General features: G+C 50.9%; 10 protein-coding genes across 10 annotated transcripts; 5 read left to right on the forward strand and 5 right to left on the reverse strand.

The window, feature by feature from the left end:
* Positions 1–2,180: 2,180 nt before the first annotated feature.
* On the forward strand, positions 2,181–3,152 carry N7498_009963 (steroid dehydrogenase; the record flags this gene model as incomplete). Its single annotated transcript, XM_058457019.1, has 1 exon — positions 2,181–3,152. The coding sequence occupies one exon, from the start codon at positions 2,181–2,183 to the stop codon at positions 3,150–3,152; it is 972 nt and encodes a 323-aa protein (XP_058303918.1).
* A 1,140-nt stretch (positions 3,153–4,292) lies between these two features.
* N7498_009964 (saccharopine dehydrogenase family protein) lies at positions 4,293–5,657 on the reverse strand (the record flags this gene model as incomplete). The annotated part of the gene is made up of 1 exon (XM_058457020.1): positions 4,293–5,657. One exon carries the CDS (start codon positions 5,655–5,657, stop codon positions 4,293–4,295), a length of 1,365 nt encoding a protein of 454 aa, XP_058303919.1.
* Positions 5,658–6,579: 922 nt separating this feature from the next.
* Positions 6,580–7,896, reverse strand: N7498_009965 (flavin monoamine oxidase family protein; the record flags this gene model as incomplete). Its single annotated transcript, XM_058457021.1, has 1 exon — positions 6,580–7,896. The coding sequence occupies one exon, from the start codon at positions 7,894–7,896 to the stop codon at positions 6,580–6,582; it is 1,317 nt and encodes a 438-aa protein (XP_058303920.1).
* Positions 7,897–8,428: 532 nt separating this feature from the next.
* N7498_009966 (uncharacterized protein) lies at positions 8,429–8,699 on the reverse strand (the record flags this gene model as incomplete). The annotated part of the gene is made up of 2 exons (XM_058457022.1): positions 8,429–8,516; positions 8,578–8,699. 2 exons carry the CDS (start codon positions 8,697–8,699, stop codon positions 8,429–8,431), a joined length of 210 nt encoding a protein of 69 aa, XP_058303921.1.
* Positions 8,700–10,565: 1,866 nt separating this feature from the next.
* On the forward strand, positions 10,566–11,308 carry N7498_009967 (uncharacterized protein; the record flags this gene model as incomplete). The annotated part of the gene is made up of 3 exons (XM_058457023.1): positions 10,566–10,761; positions 10,808–11,142; positions 11,198–11,308. The coding sequence occupies 3 exons, from the start codon at positions 10,566–10,568 to the stop codon at positions 11,306–11,308; spliced, it is 642 nt and encodes a 213-aa protein (XP_058303922.1).
* A 266-nt stretch (positions 11,309–11,574) lies between these two features.
* Positions 11,575–13,082, reverse strand: N7498_009968 (acyl-CoA dehydrogenase family protein; the record flags this gene model as incomplete). Its single annotated transcript, XM_058457024.1, has 4 exons — positions 11,575–11,708; positions 11,773–12,380; positions 12,431–12,681; positions 12,750–13,082. 4 exons carry the CDS (start codon positions 13,080–13,082, stop codon positions 11,575–11,577), a joined length of 1,326 nt encoding a protein of 441 aa, XP_058303923.1.
* A 515-nt stretch (positions 13,083–13,597) lies between these two features.
* N7498_009969 (sulfite reductase subunit alpha) lies at positions 13,598–16,744 on the forward strand (the record flags this gene model as incomplete). Its single annotated transcript, XM_058457025.1, has 1 exon — positions 13,598–16,744. The coding sequence occupies one exon, from the start codon at positions 13,598–13,600 to the stop codon at positions 16,742–16,744; it is 3,147 nt and encodes a 1,048-aa protein (XP_058303924.1).
* Positions 16,745–17,068: 324 nt separating this feature from the next.
* Positions 17,069–18,349, reverse strand: N7498_009970 (tRNA methyltransferase TRM7; the record flags this gene model as incomplete). The annotated part of the gene is made up of 1 exon (XM_058457026.1): positions 17,069–18,349. One exon carries the CDS (start codon positions 18,347–18,349, stop codon positions 17,069–17,071), a length of 1,281 nt encoding a protein of 426 aa, XP_058303925.1.
* A 204-nt stretch (positions 18,350–18,553) lies between these two features.
* mak5 (ATP-dependent RNA helicase MAK5) lies at positions 18,554–20,959 on the forward strand (the record flags this gene model as incomplete). The annotated part of the gene is made up of 3 exons (XM_058457027.1): positions 18,554–18,802; positions 18,865–20,037; positions 20,093–20,959. The coding sequence occupies 3 exons, from the start codon at positions 18,554–18,556 to the stop codon at positions 20,957–20,959; spliced, it is 2,289 nt and encodes a 762-aa protein (XP_058303926.1).
* A 685-nt stretch (positions 20,960–21,644) lies between these two features.
* N7498_009972 (PaaI family thioesterase) lies at positions 21,645–22,549 on the forward strand (the record flags this gene model as incomplete). The annotated part of the gene is made up of 2 exons (XM_058457028.1): positions 21,645–22,466; positions 22,523–22,549. The coding sequence occupies 2 exons, from the start codon at positions 21,645–21,647 to the stop codon at positions 22,547–22,549; spliced, it is 849 nt and encodes a 282-aa protein (XP_058303927.1).
* Between the last annotated feature and the right edge of the window lie 259 nt (positions 22,550–22,808).

Below are 22,808 nucleotides of genomic sequence, written 5' to 3' on the forward strand. Positions count from 1 at the left end.
TATGCCCTACCTGATTACATAAAGAACACGTAAACTGACGCCGTCGCGCTGGTGCTACCGCTTGCTGAATAGGCTGCTCGGGTGCTGCTGGAGACGGTGCTATAGGCTGTAAACTAGCCTCATGGGCTTGTAAATGCCCCTGAGCCTCTAGCACTGACATACCAGCATTAGAGGCTATATACCTACTAACCCGTGCACGCTTTTGCTTCTGCATTACGTTGGCCGCCCGTAATTCCTTGTTTTCTTGCTCAAGTAATATGCCGTTTTGCATAGCGATCTGACAGCCTTTAATAAGCTGGTTTAACGCGGTTTGCGAGGGCGATGGGGGGCTATTTGAGCGTCGTTTTAGGAAAGCCTTGATTGACGATGCTTGTTTAAGCAATTCGGCGACGGTCGCTGGTGTTTTAGGGGTAAAAATGCTTGATCGGCTGCTTGGGCGGCTTCCTGAGGGTGTAGGCGTCCGAAGCTGGATATTAAGCTTTGAAAGCACTCGTTCTGGATCGAATGGCACTAAACCCGCTGCTGCGAAGCTATTTTTTATTGTAAGCGCTTGGAAAGCGCTATCGCGAGCATTTGGGTAGGCCATAAGGAAATCAAGCTTGTCAATATGATTTATGCCAAGCCGCATTTTTTGATCAACTAAGCCTCCATATGAGCGCTTTAAAACAGCAAAACAACCAACATCAAGCGGCTGTAAAAGATGCGAGCTATGCGCTGGCATACAAATAGGAATTATCTCGTTTTCTGAGCAAATTTGGTCGAAATAGGGCGTGAGATGGCTACCGTGCCCATCAAGGACTAATAAACGGTATCGGCCTTGCGTACGGCTATTCGTTGACGGAATAAATAGCTTTTGAAGCCATCGAAGGCCTATCTCGTCTGTTGTCCATCCATTTTGACTAACTTCGAAGCGCCAACTATGTGGAAGGCTATCGGCCCAAGCTAGATTGTGTAGTTTGCCCTTAAAGATAATCGTAGGCGGAAGCGCCCACCCAGAAGCGCTAATTGACTCGATTGTAGTCACCCACTCGCGATTTCCTGGCTGTAAAACTGATCGCCGACCGTAGTATTCCGCTCGAGTAATAACCTTTGCGGTCGCTGTAAGGCCCATCGCGAAGCCAGTCTCGTCAAAGTTGTAGATATCCTCCGGTAGGATACCGTATTGCTGAACCGTAGTTTGTATGCGATTAAACCACTCTTGAATGACCTTTGGATCCTCTTGTTTTGCTCGCTGATAGTTATATCGACGTGAAAAACGAGTCTTTAGCTCTGGCTGTCTTTTGACATAGTTGTTGACCCAGTTTTCGCCGACCGTCTGGATAGGGCTTGAACCGCGCTTTGCAAGCAAAAGATTCGCCATTTCTCGTACCATAGAGGGCCTAGGGGCAGCTCCACGCGTATCCATTGACAATATCCACTTCTTAAGCGATTCCTCTTCAGTTTGGGTCAATTTATGGCTATTGGCGCGTGTTTGAGCGCGAAATTGGTGGCCAGTAATGCGGTCGCGGAGGGTAGTACGAGGCACATTAAAACGACGTGCTACCTCACGGATAGAGGTAATTTCTTCGTTTTTTATAGCTTGTATAGCTAATTCGAGGCGGCCCTCTTGCTCGATAGAATTTCGGCCTGATCGAGCGCGTTTTGGAGGCATGGTGGTTGGTAAAAAATAAAAGGACGCGTGTGGACGCGAAAAAACTAGTTGGGTGGGCGGCTCGCTTGTGTGGGCGGCTCGCTTGTGAATTACGTTATCTGGAGCGTTGAAAGACACTTTCTGTATTTCGTATGTGGGTTCGGAGGTATTGTTTATTTCAACACCCCCAGACACCATAACCACCCCTCATACTGTGTGGGGAAGTGAGCTTTTCAGATCGGCGATAAAGCCGATACCGATTTAGGGTGTGAATAAGCACTAGCAGGAGCAGGCGTCATGGTCCTGGTCGTTCGGTGAGACAGACCCATTCAGTTGACCCATCATTGGCTGAGGTGAGCACTCGAACCCAAAAATAAAATGTCTTACGAATCACGGCGTTGATAACAGACTTGTATTGAAAGGAGCGTTCCGCGCCAATTGCGCCAGGCTGGGTTCTGTCCCGAAAGCTTGTTCAGCCGCCTCTCCCCACCCCGCCCCCTTGTCAACAACCCTGACTTTTTACATTCACCAAATATCTTCTCTTTAAGCCATGGGAACCACTTGGTCGCAGTTCTTTCCACCCGCACCCTCTTTAACCGAAGCTAACCTGCCTAGCCAAAGAGGCAAGGTTTTCATCGTGACCGGGGGGTATTCCGGCGTGGGCTTGGAACTCTGCACAATTCTTTATAAGGCCGGAGGCAAGGTGTACGTCGCCGGCCGCTCAGAAGAGAAAGCCTTGGATGCGATTGCACAGATCAGGGCCTCAGAGCCCTCCTCAGATGGAGACCTTGTTTTCCTTGCTCTCCACCTCGACGACCTGGCAAGTATCAAACCTGCAGTAGAGGCCTACACTGCAACGGAATCCAGACTTGACGTTCTTTTCAACAACGCCGGCGTGTCAAACCCACCATGTGGCTCCGTCTCGGCACAGGGCCATGAACTCCAGTTCGCGACCAACTGTCTTGGGCCGTATCTTCTCACACAACTACTTCTACCCACTCTTCGGCGTACCGCTGAAAGCGAAAAAGCCGCTTCTGTGCGTGTAATCTGGACAGCGTCGATAGTTGTCGATCTGTCTGCTCCTAAAGACGGCGTTAATCTCGAGGAGATACTGCGAGAAAACACAAAGCCCCAGCGCAATTATGAAAACAGCAAAGTTGGCAACTGGTTCCTCGCCCACGCACTGGACGCCCAAGAAAGGCCCAGTGGAATCTTGAGTGTGGTAGTGAATCCGGGAAACCTGAAGTCGGGCTTGACTCGTCACTTCTCTCCGCTGGTGCCATTCTTAGCAGCACCACTGCTGTACCATGCTAGGATGGGTGCTTACACCGAGCTCCGGGCCGGACTCTCCAATGAGCTTACGTTATCTGATGGGGGAAGATATATTTTGCCCTGGGGGCGATTTCACCCAAATCCAAGGGAAGATTTGTTGCAGGCCATGAAAAGAAAAGAGGATGGTGGAACGGGTGATGCAGCTCTTTTCGTAAAGTATTGTGAGGATCAAATTTTGGAATTCAAGTAGCGAGTAGATTACTTGTATTACCAAGTGCACCGGTCCTAATTCAGTTTGTCATATGAATAATTGATCTTAGACTGCATCATACACCACTATCCGTGTCTCTAATCGCCCAAAAAATTCTGGAAAATCATCTTGTACCGCCCGCTAGCAATATGAAGCTACTTTGAATCCCAATCGGGATATAGCGGGAACCCGATGGTAATTTCCCGAGAGCCATCGTGAATCCTAATATATCAATTTTCTTCGTTCCTGGTTCTGAGTCTCCTCAATGCTGGTCATCTTGCCCTCCTTAGTAGCCCCGTAGAGTCCACTGTCGTTTTCACGGTAATTAACTACTTTAATTTTAGAGAAAGCGGCAAACCAGTAGATGGTTGCAATTACGACGACCCCGCCAAAAACCACGCATGTTCAGTTCATGGTCACTAGCATCACTGGGAGATAGAGTGGCATGCTGAGCATCACATTTAGAAAGATACTCCACAAATTGCCATCCAAAAAATAGCATCACTCCATCGACCCAAGTTCAACCAACTATTTGGATTGAATGTCTTGCGCCCCCTATAGAAGGCCAATACAAACGACATGAATACGGCCGAAATAATGCACACATTAGCTGCTCCGAGGAGAGAGTTCATCTATACAGTGGCGCTATACCCGGCGCGACGAAAAGAGGTAACTCGGACGGTGCAATGTGAGCGAATCCAGTTTGCGGTGCCATTTCCCTCCTCTCTTCCTCTGGAGTTCCATGGCACCGATTCTTTCTGCAATGCGCACAGCGTTGTCATCTTTTACAGCCGACGAAGTAGTTTCATTCGTGTTGGGCGACATTACAGAACTTAATTCATCCTTTTTTGCTACTATTTAAATGCTTATATAAGGACATATGTTGGAACAGATCGTATTGGAATTCGACAGACAAGCTACTGCAGTCAAACCATTGCAGGGATAAAGACAGAGCGTAACTCAAAGAGCTAGAACAGGATATTTGTTAGAGGGCACTTGACCTCTCCAACTCACATGACTGAGCCGACTGATTCCTTGTCTCTACTTCGTCGTCCCTGGAATCTGAGATGGAGAAAGACTCGCACCGCGTCACGTACCTCGCATGTGCTTCAAGTCTACTCCGTGACTACCTATCTGGCACTAGATTGATTCGACAATCTCATCCGGTGGGCATCCGAGCCGCTCCAAAGCCTTATAAAAGCGTTGTGGCTCGGCCCAATCCTCGGGACAAAAGACGCCGCCTCCATGGTTCTGACCGGCCGGTTCCAACACCATCAGCATGAAAGCTGCGGCAGATGCCCCCGTCGCAGCGCCCATACTCTTTCCTAGAAAAGAGTCCAGGCCGGTTGTGGGATTGCGTCTGGTAGCCACGGCTGGGCTCCCATTACGAGTACCAACAACTCGTACCAGCAATCCCGAGCGTTGTGGGTCTGGTTTGCCGCGAGCCACGTTGACTAAATACCCCAGACACTGCATAATCGAGATTTCACCCTTTCGGATATACTCTAACATGCCTGAGAGACCGTATCGCATCGGTCCTAGAGTCTCCGCGGTGTGAGAAACTAACTGAGACAATTCGTTCAACGAAATATCGCCGCCCCTGAGTTGTTCTTTCAGGGCACCAATTGAAGCACTCAAGCCTTCGTAGGAAGGTTGCTTGGCTACCATGTCGTAGAGGTAATCCACGGCGGCTTGCATGGGCATAGCGCCAGTGCGAACAGCAGACCCGATACCGCGTGCTATAGCGCTGGCTGGAATTGGATCGATACCGCCCAAGCACCGGATCCTAGTGGCGTTTGGAAAGAGCCGTGGCAGTGTGACTGGCTCTGGATGAGCAGTCTCATGTAGCAGAGTTTCACCGTGGCCGGGTATAACGGGTAGATATGCGGTCTCGACGAAGCTTTCGTTCATAGTCGCCTTTCCATCGGCCCACGTCAAGCATGGCCCGGCAGCGATACATAGAAAATGCTCGACCACAGCCTTGCCGGTGCCGGAATTTCGGGAGTCGCCGACCCACCAGGCAAGATCGATAGTGTCCACAGTATCAAGATCCTTGACAGCGTCCATCACCATAACATTACTCATACCGGGCGAAGCGCCGCACCCAATGTAGCAAGGCACACCTAACTTCTTCGCCCGCTCGTTCAAATTGAGTGCAGCCTGCGTGCTCTCTACGTCGTCATCATAGTCGAGGTAAGGCACCCTTGCCTCAAGGCAAGCCTCAAGGACAGGACCTGAAGTCCGTTTGTACGGGCCAGCACCTAGCACGACGAGAGCGGCACCATTGACTATGTTGCGCAGTGCACTATGATCAAAGAGGTCAAGTTTGCGGGTGGTCGCACGTCCAGAAGGGAGCTTGGAGATGACACGCTCGAGGTTAGCCTCGTTGATGTCGGCAAGGACCAGAGGTGCGGTACTCGCGCTGGCAAACAACTCAATGGCGACCTGGCACATCTCACCGGCGGCGCCGATAAAAACGATAGGATTCTTGGAAGAAGCTGACATTTTGCAATAATTCTGAAAACCGTAGAAGATGATATGATGGCTAGAGGAAGAATTGGCCGGGGAACACAAGTTATATTATATGGTGCTTCGGTGTCCGCGGATATGAGCCCTCCCAGTCAACCCGTTTGCATTGTTCACCTACAAGACCAGTGATACAAGAAACAAAGTCAATCCAAATGAGCTTACCCGAAATAGCATATTTCCTTGCGTGGGTGTGAGCGTATTTAGAAAATTGCCGGTCCGCAGCGGGTCCGTAAGCGGGTCCTGGTGTTCAAGACGGCAGCAGCTGCGGGTCCGCGCAACTTGGCGGGAGAGACCCGGGGGCTTTCGCAAGCTCCTCCGAACGTGGGTACCGCGGACCCCAGCAATCAAGTGATTTGGTTTGGGCTGTCTCCAACGACGGCTCCGCGGATCCGAGAACGGATTCAGTGATGATTGGATTTACAGCAGGCCCCGCCAACTACGGCAAATGAATTCAAATTCTGAACTTACAAATTCTGAACTTAATGTGGTATTAACTTAAAAGCCAGGCCAAGCGACCAAAAGTTGCGTAAATCCACATATTATCCTGAGTAGTTTCTGACTGGTAACCGAGTGATTAGCGCAGCTTCCTAGTTCTCGTTGAAATTGCTTTAAACAGCAGCCCTAGACACAAGACCATCATATCACTCGTTACCCCCTTTCCAATTTCTAGAGTTAACAAGACACCCTTCACTCGATGCCCTGAAGTTTCCGAAGTTGCGCGATATTCTTCTTGCTTCAGGATAAGTACATACATAGAACCATACGGTTAAAAAGATGCGAGCTTCAGGTGCTGAAAGTTTTGCATTCAATATTCAATAACGGTTTTAAATAGAAGGCACCTTTACATCCCTATCCCTCTGCGAATCTGAGTAACGATACCCGGCAGTATGTTCGATGTTCAATACTTGCCACTTGCCAATGCCCTGGCAATATCTCGTGCAGCGCTAGCACCACTTTCCATGGCCCCTTCAATTGACCCGGTATCCATCGCCGCAATATCACCGCCAGCAAACAGAATGCGACCATGCGGTTGTCGCATCTGAGGCGCAGCACCCAGGAGATTCCCAGGGCGGTGCATCATCCAACCGCCCTTTGAGAATTCATCAGTAACCCAACAATGGCCAGCAGTACTGACGACCTCAATGTCGGGCAAAACCCTCCGCAAAGCAGCCTCCATCGCATCACAATCGTCGATCCGAATTGCTGCAGCTTCGGAGCACATGGCCACCAGCAGTGTATCGCCCTCGTACCAGGATTCTGCTTTGACCGCATTGATAGGAGACTTCCCAATTGGAGCCAAGAAGGTAAAGGGTTCTATTTCTCCCTTTACCCGTATCCAAATCTTGCTGGCCATCACGGGGTTCTTCTGTTCTATCATGGCGCGCACGGGTGGAGCGACATCGGGTGTGATCTTCAAATCGCCGATGGTGTTTAGAGGCAGCGCAATAATGACGGAGCGTGCATGAATTTTCTCTTCGGAAATTGTCGTCACCGTAACATGGGAGCCGTTATCCGAGACTGAGCTGACGGGTGTTGAGAGGCGCAAGTCCGCGGTCGACTCCGCAAGGATAGCGTCGATCAATATCTTAGTCCCGCCTTGTATATGCCAAAATCCGGCAGTCTCAAGAAAGGCAAAGTAATCTCCAAAATATATTGCCACGCTCTGGAGGAGTTGAGCGAGACCCTGTTCTTTGTACGAGTGAACAACACCAGAGAATACTCCATCGAGCAGGTCCCGTTCGTATGTGGATAGGTTCAGCGAGGATAAGCGGTCCTCCAATGATTGCTTCTCGATATCACTATTGTCCACGATGCTGGCTTCGAACGGCAATGGGAAGCGAGCGCGGGCGTCCGCGAAAAAGCGATCCAAGAGAGGACGAACGGCCTTCTCGTAGTCGCTTCTTGTGCCCGAGTGCACCTTGTCGTCCGCGAGCCAGTGGAATTTGTCGCCATCTAGACCCGGTAGCACCGAGATGTTGTGCCGCTGTAGCTCGTGCCATACATGTGGTTGCGTCCAGTGCACATAGGTTCCACCCATTTCTAGGTCGATTTTCCCGTCAAAGGCTTTCTTCATATAGGTTCGCCCGCCGACCCTGTTGCGCGCTTCAAGGAGAACCACCGTATGGCCCTTAGCACTGAGGTCGCGAGCAGCAACAATCCCCGCCATCCCGGCTCCAATCACTGCCACATCGAAACAGTCTTTGGTGTCAAACATGCTTGTCATATCTTCTTTGTTTTGGTGCTCTCTCGATAATGGAGGAAGGATGCAGACCTTGAGATGGTATCGAGTTTATATAAACTCATCCGCGGGTCAGATTCATTGCAACAGGTCGACAGACATCTGCCATTAACACCCGTTCGGGCCAGTCAGGTAAGACAAGGGAGCTCGGTTCGAATATCGGGTCGCGCGGTTCCGCGGCTCCGATTGTCCTACTTTATTTTAATCCCGGTTCCGATTCTCGAGTGGTCTACGCTTTGTACCTGGAGTGACTAATGAATATGTTTGACGTGGGAAATATTGTACTCCGAGTACCCTAGAATGTCATCTTCTTCGGGTTGCTAAATATGTTGACTTTATTTTTCAGCTCTTTCATTGTTTACATGTCAACAAAGGCCTTTATATTCTGTTCTTGACAGCAATTAAACAAGATGGTTTTAGTATAACTTATGATTGCATTATCGATACAGTAAGTAAAGTCGTAATTGTATCTGCTTCCCTCAGTTCCTTCCTTCCATGGCCAGTTCAATCAAATCTGCTGCTTGTGGGCCTCGGACTTGGCGTCGTGCTTGCTCTCGTCAACCTTATCACCAAGAGCGTCCTTGGCGGCGGAAGCACTATGATGAGTGTCAGTTGCATGCAACTAGAGACATAGTTAAAACAAGATAAGGCCATTACCGAGTGCTGACGTTCGCGTTACTATCCTTGGCGACCTCCTTATTGGCCTCTTTGGAAGTGCCGCTGGCGGCCTGCTTGACCGACTCGGAGACGGCGTTGGCACCTTGCTTGATAGACTCCATAATAATGATAATATTTGCGAAAGTCAAGTGTGTTAACGAAGTCTCGGTAAATAGGGAGTCAAAATTGTGAGATGAACAGTTGAAGCACTATGAAGACAGCTTAGGAGGTACTTATAGGACTTCCTGGGCAGCGCAGGAAAAAAGGAGGGGCTGAAATAACTCAACGTCATCAAGTGAGGGAAATATCATGCCCCGCAAACACAGTGATACCACCAGCGCGATTTGCTAGGGTCTAGACAGCAAATTACCCAAATTATGCGAACTGACGTATCATATTGACGATCATTTTCTTTTACGTAGACAGAGCATGTGTGGTGACGTACTATTTCTTCTGCCCTGTATTCTCGGAAAGAAACTTGTTCCACAGCTCATCGACGAATCTAGCCCCAAATGCCGCCGCTATCATCATGTGGCTATGTAACTACATTACGAGGAAATGGACACCCCTAACGTGGTTCCTAGCGAGCGGTCACCCAAGAAGTTCCTCCCACCGTCAACACTGTAATGAATGTTATCTTTTGATTCTACCGCAGTCAATTTCCGTGTAAAGCATACCCTCCCATTCAAAGGAATTCAGTCGGATCGCAGGATATCCATTACGTTCTAGAACATTTGATTGCCAAGAATTGCCGTACTCTTATGAGACATGAAATCACATGCTAGGTATACCTGTAGTAACATACAGTTCCTTATACCCCGCGAATCTATGCAAGAAACTATCCCTACCTGGACGACTGACCACCCCTCTGCGCTACTCCCCGGTTCTGCTAGACCCTCGAGGCTGGCTAGGCTCCCAAGTCTCACTGGTGTCCTAATTGCCCTACATTCCTGCGCTACAAAGGGAAATGTGGCCTCGAGCTGAAAGAAAAGAGCAGCAAATAACTTTAATAGTGGAATCCCGTACGCAGCGACATTATCTTCTACTATCTAGGGTTGTGCAACTACGTGTAGTCTGGCACGGCACGAGGACTTAAATGCTCCCGAAAAATAAGCCAGCAACGGCCGCAGACGACAGTGGCGCGTAACTCAGGTCAGTAGGGCCGGCCCTACTGAGACCTCAGTGGGGTGCGTAGGTCAGTGCTCAGTAGGGTGTCCCCCTTTTCTGCTTATATAACGTAATCGGAAAGCGAGTGACGCACCCCAAAACACCATAGTAAATGCGATAAATTACAACTTTAAATCTCAACAACGTCAGCTTCTTATAGAGACTTCCTATAAATATATGTCCTTTATAATGAGTCTAAGGGTATTTGAAGGTCTCGGAGGTTTTAAAATTTGTGGTGAGTCGATGATATATAGTTCCAGCTCGGAGCTAAATTATAGTGTATTTTATGTAAATGGGGTGATATTATAATTAAATTTCCCCAGACCCTCAAATTAGACTATTTATGCTCTAAATTAGTACATTCACAAAGCCAAGTACATATAATAAACTTGTAGTTGTAGAGATATTGTGTTCTTAAACATCGCATTTACTATAGTGTTCTGGGTGCTCTGGGTGCGTCGACCGCTTGCATGCGTCACTCGCTTTCCGATTACATTAATCAATGTAAAGGTAAGTTAACTAGTAATTACAAGAAGTTGGCTCATCAGGTCATCAAGTCAGGTCGCGACCTGATGGCCGAATGAGCCATCCCCTTCCGCAACTCCGCAACTCCGCCAACTCCGCATAACCTCCTAGCCCAAAACGCTGCAGGTCAATTGTAATCACATATATAGCATATCCTGATCAGAGACTATATATAAAGCGACCGAAGCTACACAACTCTTGGAATATGTTATCATCGACCAGTGACAAAGGCGATCTCGATTCTTGAAACTTCCTTTACATTTGATTTTATCAAAGATCTCTTCCCTTGCTCCATAATGGCGATCACTGAACTGATTTTTCCACGTGTTAAAACTGACCAGGCGACACTAGAGGAGCTAGAGAGAGACTGGCCAAAACTGAGCAAAAGATTAACCGACCCTAACCCCGGCTTGCTTCACGCATCTCGCGGATGGGTCTTGACGGAGAATGGAAAGGACGCGAGAGACGCATTCAAAGAGGTTTTGCTTTTTGGTGAGTTAAAATTGATTGAATCCTGGATGTTTCTAATCTTGTATAGAATGGAACGAGGCTGATTCATTCCATGCCTTCGTTGGCTCTGAGCAATTTGGTGCATTCGCTGCCTCTATTAGGCATTTGGTGACCGGGCCGCCCACCCTACAACTCTTTGAAACAAACGAATCTCCTAAAGAGGCAGCCTCAGCAGCCGTAGTTGAGATCATCCGGGTGGGAGTGTCGAATTCGAAGGATACTGAGGCTTCACTCCAAGCCTGGAGAAAGATATCTCATTTTCTCGCCAGCAAAGAAGGGGCTCAAGCTCATGTCACGTTTGGCAAAAGTTTGAATTTGGAGGAAGAGATCTTTGTTGGTATTATAGGATGGCTGAACTTTGATGTAAGATCGGAGAATTTGTTCCCAGAGGTTCACGATGTCATACTGACTTGTCCAGGATCGCATTCGAGTGTCTCAAGAGGGGGAATTCGTGGATGCTTTGAACACGTTGAAGTCCTTTGGGGATGTCTCGAATATAACTGTTGGTATTGATGCGATGGAGCTCTAGGGACACATTCTGGAAATTGCTTTACTGGTGAGGTAGATATGAACAGATGCAAACATAGTCGAGCAGACAATTGATACTTTACTCAATCCAGAAAGCTTACTGGAGTAACTAAATTGGCCAAAAGCCCGCGGAACTATCCGGTCTTATCAGAGGTTTAGTGCCGGCCGACTGAACCAAAATACCTTAGATACCCATATTGTATAAAAGTGACGCTAAGCTTGCATTATTACGGACAATCAATCTGTTTGGGTCTAGCTTAAATGAAATCAGATCTTCGAGCTCTGGGCGAGCTTCTTCTCCTGCGCTTGGTAAATCTTGACCAACTGACGCACAGACAAGTCGAGCAAGACATCTTCTGAGCCACCCGGAATGCGAGCGCCCGGGACATCACGGAGAATTGCTGTTAAAAGAACAAAACGTTAGCCCGCGAAATATCAAAAAGATGTGTGTAGTGCTGTGCTCACCTTCAACGAGTTCACCCTGGCCAGTCTGGGTGAAGCCATTGCCACCAAACAGCAGGACAGCAACCTGAGCGCACTCATTCAAGACCATTGCCGACTTGGCCTTCGCCAAAGCAGTCAATCCACCAAGCTGACGGTCACCATCTTCCTTGCTCATGTGACTCAACTGATAGAGAATCTGCTCAACCCAGGCCCACATGGTCTCAAGCTCGGCACCGGCCTTGGCGAGTCTATGCCGCACGACAGGTTGATCCATAAGGGGTTTGCCAAAAGCCTCACGCTTGAGGCAGTAGGAAAACGCGGCAGACAAAGCGACACGAGCCGAACGAGTAACGCCGACGGCAATGACGAGCCGCTCGTGGTTGAAGTTGGTCATGATGATGCGCATGCCATCGCCTTCCTTGCCGATAATGTTCGACACTGGCACCTTCACGTCGTCGAGCTCGATGTAGGTCGTTCCACCAGTGATCTGGCCTGAGACCTTCAGTCGGCGCATTGAGACACCGGGGTGGTTCTTCAGGGGCACAACTAGCACGGAAAGACCGGCAGCTCCTTTCCCACCAGTTCGGACGGCCATGGTCGCGTAGTCTGACCAGATGCCGTTTGTGATCCTAAAGATCGGTCAGTTAGACTCCAAAGCGTTGTGGCGGAACTTATGTACCATTTCTTCGTCCCATTGATAATGTAGTGCTTGCCGTCGGCGCTCTTGACCGCAGTTGTGGTAAGACCCGCAACGTCACTACCAGCCTCGGGCTCTGTGATCGCGATACAAGCACGCTTCTTGCCGGTAAGAAGATCGGGGAGGAATCGCTCCTGCAAGTCCTTGCTGCCGAACTTGACAATTGGAGGAATTCCAAATGCAAAGCCCGCATTCAGCGAGCCACCTGGGCCGCTCAAACCTGACCGTGCCAGCTATTAATGAAGACCTCCATTTAGTGCTGTGTTGCTTGCGAGATGCAAAATGACGCATTCATTCTTACCTCGTCGCAATAGATGCCAGTATACGTGTAGTCCCAGTCCTCAACCTTTACCCCTAGAATATCGTGGATTCCCAACCGCTTGAGCCAGTCCACGGGAAGCGGGGCGGGCATGTTGGGCAAGAGCATGTTGGCTTTGCAGAAAGTGTGGAAGACATGCTCGGGGACAGTTCCAGCCTTCTCCCATTCCATTGCATGCTGAATCAAGTTCTCCCAAGCGAATTTCCGGCATGCTTTTTGAAAGCGGAGGTGGGCGGGCGTGATGTATGGGTTCGGCAGCCCGCGCAGGTAGGGCGGCTCGGAGAAAGGAACGGGGTTGAGTGAATTTTCGGCCATGGTGAAGAATTGTAAACTAGATCTTTAATTCAGTGCGAGATCCGGGGTAGTCAAGGAAGGTTAGTTGAGGATTCGGGACAAATTATGTTCATTTAAGAAGTCACGGTTCCACAGCTCCATCTCCGCAATTTCATGGGGCCCCAGACCGAGGCTCGGTGTTGGCTGCTGTTGCTGTGCACCTCCAATCACATGAGAGTCCGGAGAGCTGGGAATTGTGCAGCACAAGTGATGAGTCAGCATCGCCCAATGCGGGTCCCCGGTTCTGCCCTGATGCACCGTCCCGGTTATCGATAAGCAGGGCTTATCGATAAGAAATTTGCAATTGCGTGATTGCGTGCTTGGCCACTAAACCCGATGGGGCAAGATGCCTGGACATTTTTCTATAGCAAGCGCGTTTCCGGCGATTGTTCCCCTCTCTCTCTCCGCATTTCCCTTGTTTGTGGTGATTCATTTCTTGTCATTCTCAAGAGATATCTGTGCTGTGTGCGCAATATCTAGACAAGTTCATATTCAGCATGAGCGCACCTAATCCGGCTCTATCGGCCTTGTCCGGCCCGACTTATACTACCGCCCAGACGCTTATCCAGCAGGTGGCGTATTTGTTGAGTGACAAGATCTTCTCATACTCTCCCGAGAGTTTTGACCTCGATGCTGCTCTGCAAGAATGGTCTCAGAACAAGGAGGTCAATGCCAATGGCGAATCTCCTGTTGTCAAGTCACTCGAGACCCGCCAAGGTGCCGGTAGCATGGCTCTTGGATATCTTTTCTCCCAGGACTTTGACCTGAAGAAGCGCCATGTGCCTCAGGGTATCATTGCCTCATCCGCTACCCTTCCATTCATGCGGTCCGCTCTGGAACAGCTTTCTCTGCTCTACTCTGTAGCCAGCCCCGTGGCGGCTCACGTCGCTGCTGTGGACTACACTGGCGAGGAGGGTCTGGTTTCCGATTATGCTTCGGCCCTCTCCCTGGCTGAGGACCTCGGACTCGGTCTGGTCTCCAGCGGCTCAGCCCACGAGTCTCAGCACATGGCTCTCTTCACCACTTTGCTTTCTTCCCTTCTTCCTTCGATCCACATCTACGATGGCGTGCGTGTTGGTCGTGAGCACACCCGTGTCATTGATGTGCTCGGCAAGGATGGTCTGAACAACACCTATGAGACTGTTCGCAAGACCCTCGATGATGCTCGCAACCGCCACCTGGATGCCCAGGGTAAGGTTCTTGAGCTGCTCAAGACTCTCAACGGCGAGCTGGGAACCGACTATGGTGCATTCGAGTACCATGGTCATGCCGAGCCCGCTTCTGTGCTGGTCGTCTTTGGCACCGTGGAGGCCACTCTCGCTGCCCAGGTTGCCCGCTCTTTGGCCAAGGATGGTGTTCACATTGGTGTTGTCAACGTCCGTGTGTACCGCCCCTTCGTGGAGGAAGAGTTCCTGCGCGTGCTTCCCAAGTCCACCAAGACGGTCGGAATTCTGGGCCAGGTTGCCAATGAGGAGGCTGTCCAGGAGGAGGGTGTTCACTCCGCTCTCTATGAGGACGTCCTTGCTGCCTTGACCTTCGCCACAGACCGCGAGCAGGCCCCGGCTCCTGTTGAGATCAAGTACCCTCGCTCTCAGACCTGGGACCTGGTCAGCACTGCTGCTGCTTTCCAGCGTATCTTCGGGAAGCCTATTCTTCCCATCAACAGCGCCACCAACGAGACTGCTCCTCTGCAGCTGCTTGATCCCGCTGCTGTTCAGGAATACACCTTCTGGGACGTTGACAACTCCGTTTCTGAGGGCGCTGCTCATACTCTCAGCCAAGCCCTTGCCGCTGACTCGGCCAGCAACGTTACCACCAGCAAGGTACACGACAACCTGGTCCAAGGCGGTGCTATCCGCGTTGACATTCGCAAGAGTGCCAAGATCCTGGATGCGCCTTACGCCGTTGCTGCTGCTGACGTTTCTTACGTTGGAAGCATTGCTCTGCTCAACGATGTCGACGTTCTTGCTTCTGTCAAGGATAACGCCAAGGTCATTGTCAGTGCTCCTGGTGTCAAGGACGAGGACCTGGAGAAGAAGCTGCCAGCCGCCTTCCGCCAGGCTGTCGCCCAGCGCGGTATCTCCCTCTTCGTTGTTGACGCTTCTGCCAATGAGGACTCATCTCTCGAGACCTTCGTTCTTCAGGCATCCTTCCTCCGTGTTGCTCTACCCTCCCAGGAAGGCCTTGCCGCCAAGAAGCTTTCATCCATCGTGGGCAATGCCGAGGCCCTGGAGAATGTGATCAAGGATCTTGAGAAGGTTCTTCGTCAGATCGAGATCCCCGAGTCCTGGAAGGAGCCCGAGGGTGTCAGCGAGGCTCCCCTGCTTCCAAAGGACATCGCCGCGAACAGTTTCGCTCCCTTCGACAAGAATGAAGCTGAGCCCCCGACCCTCCTCAGGGACTGGGAGACTGCGGCCCGTGGTCTGGCATTCAAGGAGGCCTATGGCACAAAGAACGCTCTTCGTCCTGACTTGGCCACCAAGACCTTCACTGTCCACGTCAAGGAGAACCGTCGCCTTACTCCCGTGACCTATGACCGTAACATCTTCCACATTGAGTTCGACCTCGGTGACTCCGGCCTCACTTATGACATTGGTGAGGCTCTCGGTGTCCACGCCGAGAATGACCCCAAGGATGTCTCCGACTTCATCGCCTTCTATGGCCTGGATCCCGATGCGATTGTGGAGGTTCCTAGCCGTGAGGACCCCGCCGTGCTGGAGAACCGCACCGTCTACCAAGCACTGATCCAGAACGTTGACATCTTCGGTCGCCCGCCCAAGCGCTTCTACGAGGCTCTTTCCGAGTTCGCCTCCGATGAGAAGGAGAAGACCGATCTGCGCACTCTGGGCGGTCCCGATGGTGCCACCGAGTTCAAGCGCCGCTCGGAGGTTGACACCGTCACCTTCGCCGACATCCTGCTCGAGTACCCGTCTGCCCACCCTGACTTCCACGAAATTGTGCGCATCATCGGTCCCTTGAAGCGCCGCGAGTACTCCATTGCCTCGTGCCAGAAGGTTACCCCCAACTCCGTTGCCCTGATGATTGTCGCCGTCAACTGGTCCTCCCCTAACGGCACCGACCGCTTCGGTCTGGCCACTCGCTACCTGAGCCGCCTCCAGCCCGGCTCGCCTATTACCGTGAGCGTCAAGTCCAGTGTGATGAAGCTGCCGCCCAAGTCGACCCAGCCCATCATCATGGCCGGTCTCGGTACCGGTCTGGCCCCGTTCCGTGCCTTCGTGCAGCACCGCGCTCTCGAGAAGGCCCAGGGCAAGGAGATCGGTTCTGTTCTCCTGTATATGGGCTCTCGTCACCAGCGCGAGGAGTACTGCTACGGAGAGGAGTGGGAAGCCTACCAGGAGGCCGGTGTCATCACCCTGCTCGGTCGTGCATTCTCTCGTGATCAGCCTGAGAAGATCTACATCCAGGACCGTATGCGCCAGTCCCTGCCTGAAATCATGCAGGCATACATCCGCGATGAGGGTGCTTTCTACCTCTGCGGTCCCACCTGGCCCGTACCTGATGTCACCGCTGTTCTGGAGGAGGCTATTGCCACTGAAGCCAAGGCCAACGGTAAAAAGGTTGACACTCGCAAGGAGATTGAGAAGCTCAAGGATGAGGAGCGCTATGTTCTGGAGGTGTACTAGAATGGTGGATCATGAACTGACGATTGGCATTTACGAGTTTTGGTCGATTCCCGCCGCTTTTAGATCATTTTGATTTAGCCGAGCGCAAAATTTGCTAAATAGACTTTATAATTCATTCTGGCAACTTACTGGACAAACATGCTCTCTACAAGTAATAAGTAGAAAATTCTTGAAGAAATTTAGACAAGGAGATCTTGTTTCATAATTGAATTGTAATGGCTGGGTATCTGTTCAAAACCAGGCCCCTCATCTATCTGCGCCTCTATGCAAACGCCATACAGTATTCATAATCGTGTCGTCTATACATCCAGAACCAAATACTAATCAAGGCTGTACCAGTGGTGCCAGCTTGGTTTTCCCATAAGCACCTCCTTTCTCCTTCCGCAGTTCCAACGCCTTCCGATACGGCGGCGCCGTAGGCGGCTGTACCGGATCGAGACTGACATGGTCCGGTGGAAGAGTATAAGACGCATCCGAGTCCCACGAAGAAAGATCACCGCAAGCGATGAACGACGGAATCCAGCGGTACTCTTCTGCAAACTTGTTGGCAAGCTTCTGTGCTTGCGGTTGTTCACTCGAGGCGGAGTGAAGGTTGCGAATTTCGGTAGTATGGTTTGCAGTAGTGTTCGTGGTCTCTGTGATTGCTGCTCTGGCGCGAGAATCTTCATCCACCTCATCCTGAACTTCGACGCCCAGGTTTCCATCTTCCGACACGGGCTTTGGCACGGCAGCACCTCCGAAAAGCGGATTTCTCAGCGCAGCCATGCCTGCTAACCCTTCCTCCCTGGTGGGTGGAATGAATCCCTCGCAGACAATGAAAGCTTCCAGACTGCTAGCACGGCTACTGCGGGGCTTAGCAACGCTGACACGCTCAAAGACAGTGCGCAATTGCGCATAAAGAAGATCAACGTCGCGGCCTCGGAAAATCTTAGCCACAAATTTACCTCCTAGGCGGAGCACTCCCATGGCAAGATTAAGCGCCGCAAAGAGCAATTGCGACTGGATATAGATGTCCAAATCATGCAGGCCTGTTACATCCGGGGCACCATCTGAGATGACGAGATCAACGGGGTGTGGTTGTCGGATTTCCGCTGGTGTGTCTGATATGAGATCGGATGTTGACGATTCGTATGCTTCCGGATCCAACGCGCGCAGAAGAAGAGGAATGGTGGAGGGATGTGTGATGTCGGCCTTGAGGGTGGTGATGCCTTCAAGCGGGGCCATGGGCTGAAGGTCAATGGAAACGATCTTGACATTCTCGCGGGGCTTTAGCTCTGCATCCGGGCTGCTCTCCCCAATCTCAGAAACTTCCTTGCTGGGTGTCTCGCCGTCTTGGAAGGCCTGTGTATCCCGCCGCTTCTTGTCGATCCATGTCCGTCGTCCGAAACTCTCGCCCTTGATCAAGACACGACTAAGCACTTGGCTCCAGCTTCCAGGTGCAGCGCATAAATCCACGACTCTTGTCACTTTTTCGGGGTTCTCGTGCTCGAAGAGGTCGAATTGCTCGTCGATCTGGATCAATTTGAAGGCGGACCGCGCTCGCCAGTTCTGTTCTTTGGCTAGACGGTAGTAGGCATCGCGCTTGTCTTTGGAAGACTTCCCCATCTCGAACCGAGGCGCTAGCGAAGGCCAATGCTGTTCTGGGGATTTCCGTCGCGGGATTCTTCAACGTGGGGAGCGAATCGATAAGATTTGCGGGCGGACTTTTTCTGCCGCCTTTTTTCTCTGCGACTTCTCCGCGCAGCTTTTTTTTTCTGTTCTCGCCAAACACACACACCTGATACCCCGGACCGGATCCAAGAAGTGAAAATGGGTCAGAAACGAGGACGGGACTCGAAGGCCCAGGCTGTGGAGTCCAAGAAGCGCAAGAAGGCCGCCAAGTCCGGTCCGGCTTCGGATGACAGTGGCTGGGATGGCGTTGTCGACTTGGAGGACTTAAACTGGAAGGAAGTGGCTATGCCTGATCGCATGGAAGATGCAGGTGGATTCTTTGGATTGGAGGAGATTGATGGTGTGGACATCATTCGCTCCCAAGGTCATGGAGAAGTTAAATTCAAGGTATGGAAATACATTCTAACGTTGAATTCTCAGCAATGTACTGACGTGTGGGTTTCAAATAGGCGAAGTCGGGAAAGCCGAAGAATTCTATCTTGAAGCCACCATCTGAGGACGATGACGGTGAAGAATGGGGTGGGATCAGCGACGGAGAGACCGACAAGGCAGACAAAGCAGAGAAGACACCTACGCCCGCCACCGGTACTCAAGTGAAGGAGGATAAGAAAAAGCAAAAGGAGACCAAGAAGAAGGAGAAGAAGGCGAAAGACACCAAGGCAAAGGAGGCCGAGCCCGCACGTGATCCAAGTCTGAAATCTAGTCTCTCATTCGCGACACTTCTTGAGCAGGCTGAAGATGACGATGGTGTGGACGTATCTGACTGGGACAAGCTCGGTCTGTCGCCTGAGCTTTTGACCGGGCTTTCCAAGATGAAATTCGCTACACCGACTACTGTGCAAAAAGCCTGTATTCCTGTTATCCTGGACGGCCACGATGTTGTTGGCAAGGCTTCCACCGGTTCCGGTAAAACATTGGCTTTCGGTATTCCAATTCTCGAGTACTATCTGGAGAAGCGAGAAAAAAAGATCGATCCAGTCGAAAAGCCCAAGACAGCTCCCATGGCGCTTATCTTGTCCCCAACCAGAGAGTTGGCGGTTCAATTAGCGAAACATATCGGAGACTTGACTGCCAATTCTCCGGACACAGATGCGCGCATTGCGCTTTTGACCGGTGGACTTTCCATCCAGAAGCAGCAAAGGCAACTTGCTAATGCCGATATCGTCGTTGGCACACCCGGCCGCGTGTGGGAGATCCTGAGCACCGGATCGGGACTGATTCGCAAGATGCAAAGTATTCGCTTCCTGGTTATTGATGAGGCTGATCGACTGCTCAGCGAGGGCCACTTCAAGGAGGTGGAAGAGATTCTTGGTGCTTTGGATCGAAAGGAGTCAGGCGATTTCCCGGATATGGATGAGGAGGCACAAAAGGAAGAACAAGAGCCGAACGTCCGACAAACGCTCGTTTTCTCAGCTACTTTCCACCGTGACTTGCAAACGAGACTTGCCGGTAAGGGGCGCTCGTCAGGTGGAGACATGATGGATAAGAAAGAGTCGATGGAGTATCTTCTCAAGAAACTCAACTTCAGAGAAGAGAAGCCCAGATTCATCGATGTAAACCCAGAGCAGCAGATGGCCGAAGGGCTCAAGGAGGGAATTGTGGAATGCCCTGCTATGGAGAAGGTAAGATATCACAAGGGCAATATTGCGAGGTCAAGGCTGATTACAATCAAAATAGGATCTCTACCTCTATGCGTTGCTTCTATATTACCCGAAGCACCGCACACTCGTCTTCACCAACTCCATTTCCGCTGTCCGGCGTCTAACACAGCTGCTGCAAGCCCTTCAACTCCCAGCCCTTGCTCTTCATTCCTCCATGGCACAAAAGGCCCGACTCCGCTCAGTGGAGCGCTTCTCATCACCGACCTCCGATCCCAGCTCTATCCTAGTCGCTACCGATGTTGCAGCTCGTGGTCTCGATATCAAGGGCATCGACTGCGTCATCCACTACCACGCACCTCGCGCCGCGGACGCCTACGTTCATCGATCTGGCCGTACTGCCCGTGCCGGCGCGGTTGGCAAGAGTGTCCTCATTTGCGCTCCCGATGAGGTTGTCAGTGTAGCCCGTCTTGCCGCTAAGATCCACGCCCAAAGATTGAAGCGCGGTATCCCGCAAAAGAAACTCCCTCTTGAGTCTCTCGAGATCGACCGCCGAGTTGTATCTCGTATCCGCACACGCATCAACCTCGCCAAGAAGATCACCGACTCTAATATCGCCAAGGAGAAGGTTTCCTCAGAGGACAACTGGCTCCGTGCTGCGGCTGATGATCTCGGTGTTGAATATGATAGCGAAGAGTTCGATGAGTCTCAAGGCAAAACCCGTGGCCGTGGTGGTGGTCGCCAGAAGCGTGACAAGCAGAACAGCAGTATCACCAAGAGTGAGCTCGCTGGTCTGCGCGCTGAGCTAAAAAGCCAGCTTGCTGAGCGGGTGAACATCGGTGTTAGCGAGCGGTATCTAACGGCTGGAAGAATCGATATTGAGTCTCTGCTCCGCGGAGAGGGTAATAATGCTTTCTTGGGCAACCTGGATCCCTTGAACTTTTAAAGGCATCCATAATCATGACCTGCCCTCGGTGATTCTCTACGTGGGATGATCTTGGTCATGGTCATATCTTGACCATCTTTTATCATGTGTATATTTCCAGTCAAAATTAGAGATTCCCGTCAATTAGCATCCATTACAGCCACCAGGAAATTAACACCTAAACTATCCAAACACACAACTTCACCCAGGCCCTCGTATACTCATGTATCAAGACACCCGAAAGGATTTCCAAAGGTACGATCTTGAGTTCTAACAAAGATCCCGGAACACAATCTTATCATTCGGCATGCCGAGCTCGGCAGGGGACCCGAAAAACCCGCCGATAGTCGGCCGTTCTCGGCCCACTATGAGCCAGACGAAAAAAATTGAGAGCCGGATGAAAGGAACACTCTGATCAACAAGTGATCTAGTTAGCGTTGTTGTCGAGATAAGTCCGTGCTGAATCGATAGCGTCAATTTTCGGGATTTGAGTACACCTTCAACTTCGCTGAACACCCCTTTTCCGCATTCTACACTTGTGATCTTTACCACGTGGTAGATAGATCGGAGATCCCGCTAAGAAAGTTTTTTTGCATTAGCTTCGGCAGTAGCGGTAAGTTGTGTGGCGCCACTATATGCTTTCTCTGCTAACGTTGGCGGTTTCTACAGTTGGGAGACGGAAGTATTGTATATACTTTACTTCAAAATGGCCGGTATTTCTCAGACCATGCGCCTTTGGCGTTCCGCAACATGGCTCGCCAGAGCCACCACCTTCAAACCAGCAAGCCAATTTGCCTATCTTCACCAGCATGGCCCTTCACGCTCCGCTGTGGTACACGAGCAAGCGCTGCCGCAAAGCCAAACACAGGAAGCCCCCTTCCTCTCCAAGACCAAATCCCATATACCCTCTTCAAGTTCGAATGATTCGAATCTCGATACACTTATCTCCCAAATACCCCTCGTCCAAGCCCTGCGCCAATCCCACAAAGCCTACAAAGAATCCCGTCCCCATCTAGCTATCCCCCAAGCTGTCAGACAACGCCACTTCGTGGGTGGCAGCTTAGCCGGTCCCGGAAAGCTAGCTATCGCACCCTATACATGGACATCATCCAAGAAGAATGAATCCTCAAACATCCGCACTAGCAGCGTTGTCTCAGTCTTTCACATTGGCCGCAACCTCTGCGGCCATCCCGGCTTTGTTCACGGTGGTTTTCTCTCCGTCCTCTTTGACGAAGTCTTCGCTCGATGCGTCTCGGCGGCGTTCCCTACTGGTCTGGGCATGACAGCGAATCTAACTGTCGATTTCCGGAAGCCCGCGCTGCCGGATCGATTGTACGTTCTTCGTGCTGAGACTGTTAAGGTTGAGGGACGGAAAGCTTGGGTTGAGGGGAAGATGAGTTATTTGCCGTTGGTCGTTCCCGATGGGAACACTATTGTCCAGGATGTGGAGTTGTTGAACGTGGATAGTGAGGAGTCGGTTATGGTTTCGGAGGCGAAGGCGCTTTTTGTTGAGCCCAAGTTTGCGGATGTGAGTTTGTGTTCTTGACGCTTGGATGATTGAATTTTGCTAACGTTTCACTACAGTCCATGGTTTCGATTTACAAGAGCTAAGTTGTGGCTTTGCAGAGGCGTGCTTATTTTAATTTTTAATTATAGAATAATTTTATAGACGATAGACAAGGACTATAGATGAGATATACATGTAACTATGATAGCATTGAATTCATACGGCATTTATCGGTTGCAATCATTCCACACTCCGTCCTGGTGACGATCTCAAGTGGAGTAGCTTGTATGTAGGGATAATTGACTACATCCACACCTCCAGAATATGCCGAACTACCTATCAGTCTACCAGGAAAGACGCATC

The sequence above is a fragment of the Penicillium cinerascens genome (assembly GCF_028974065.1).
Source record: "Penicillium cinerascens strain IBT 15544 chromosome Unknown scaffold_4_segment0_segment1, whole genome shotgun sequence".
NCBI classification, from domain to species: Eukaryota; Fungi; Ascomycota; class Eurotiomycetes; order Eurotiales; family Aspergillaceae; genus Penicillium; species Penicillium cinerascens.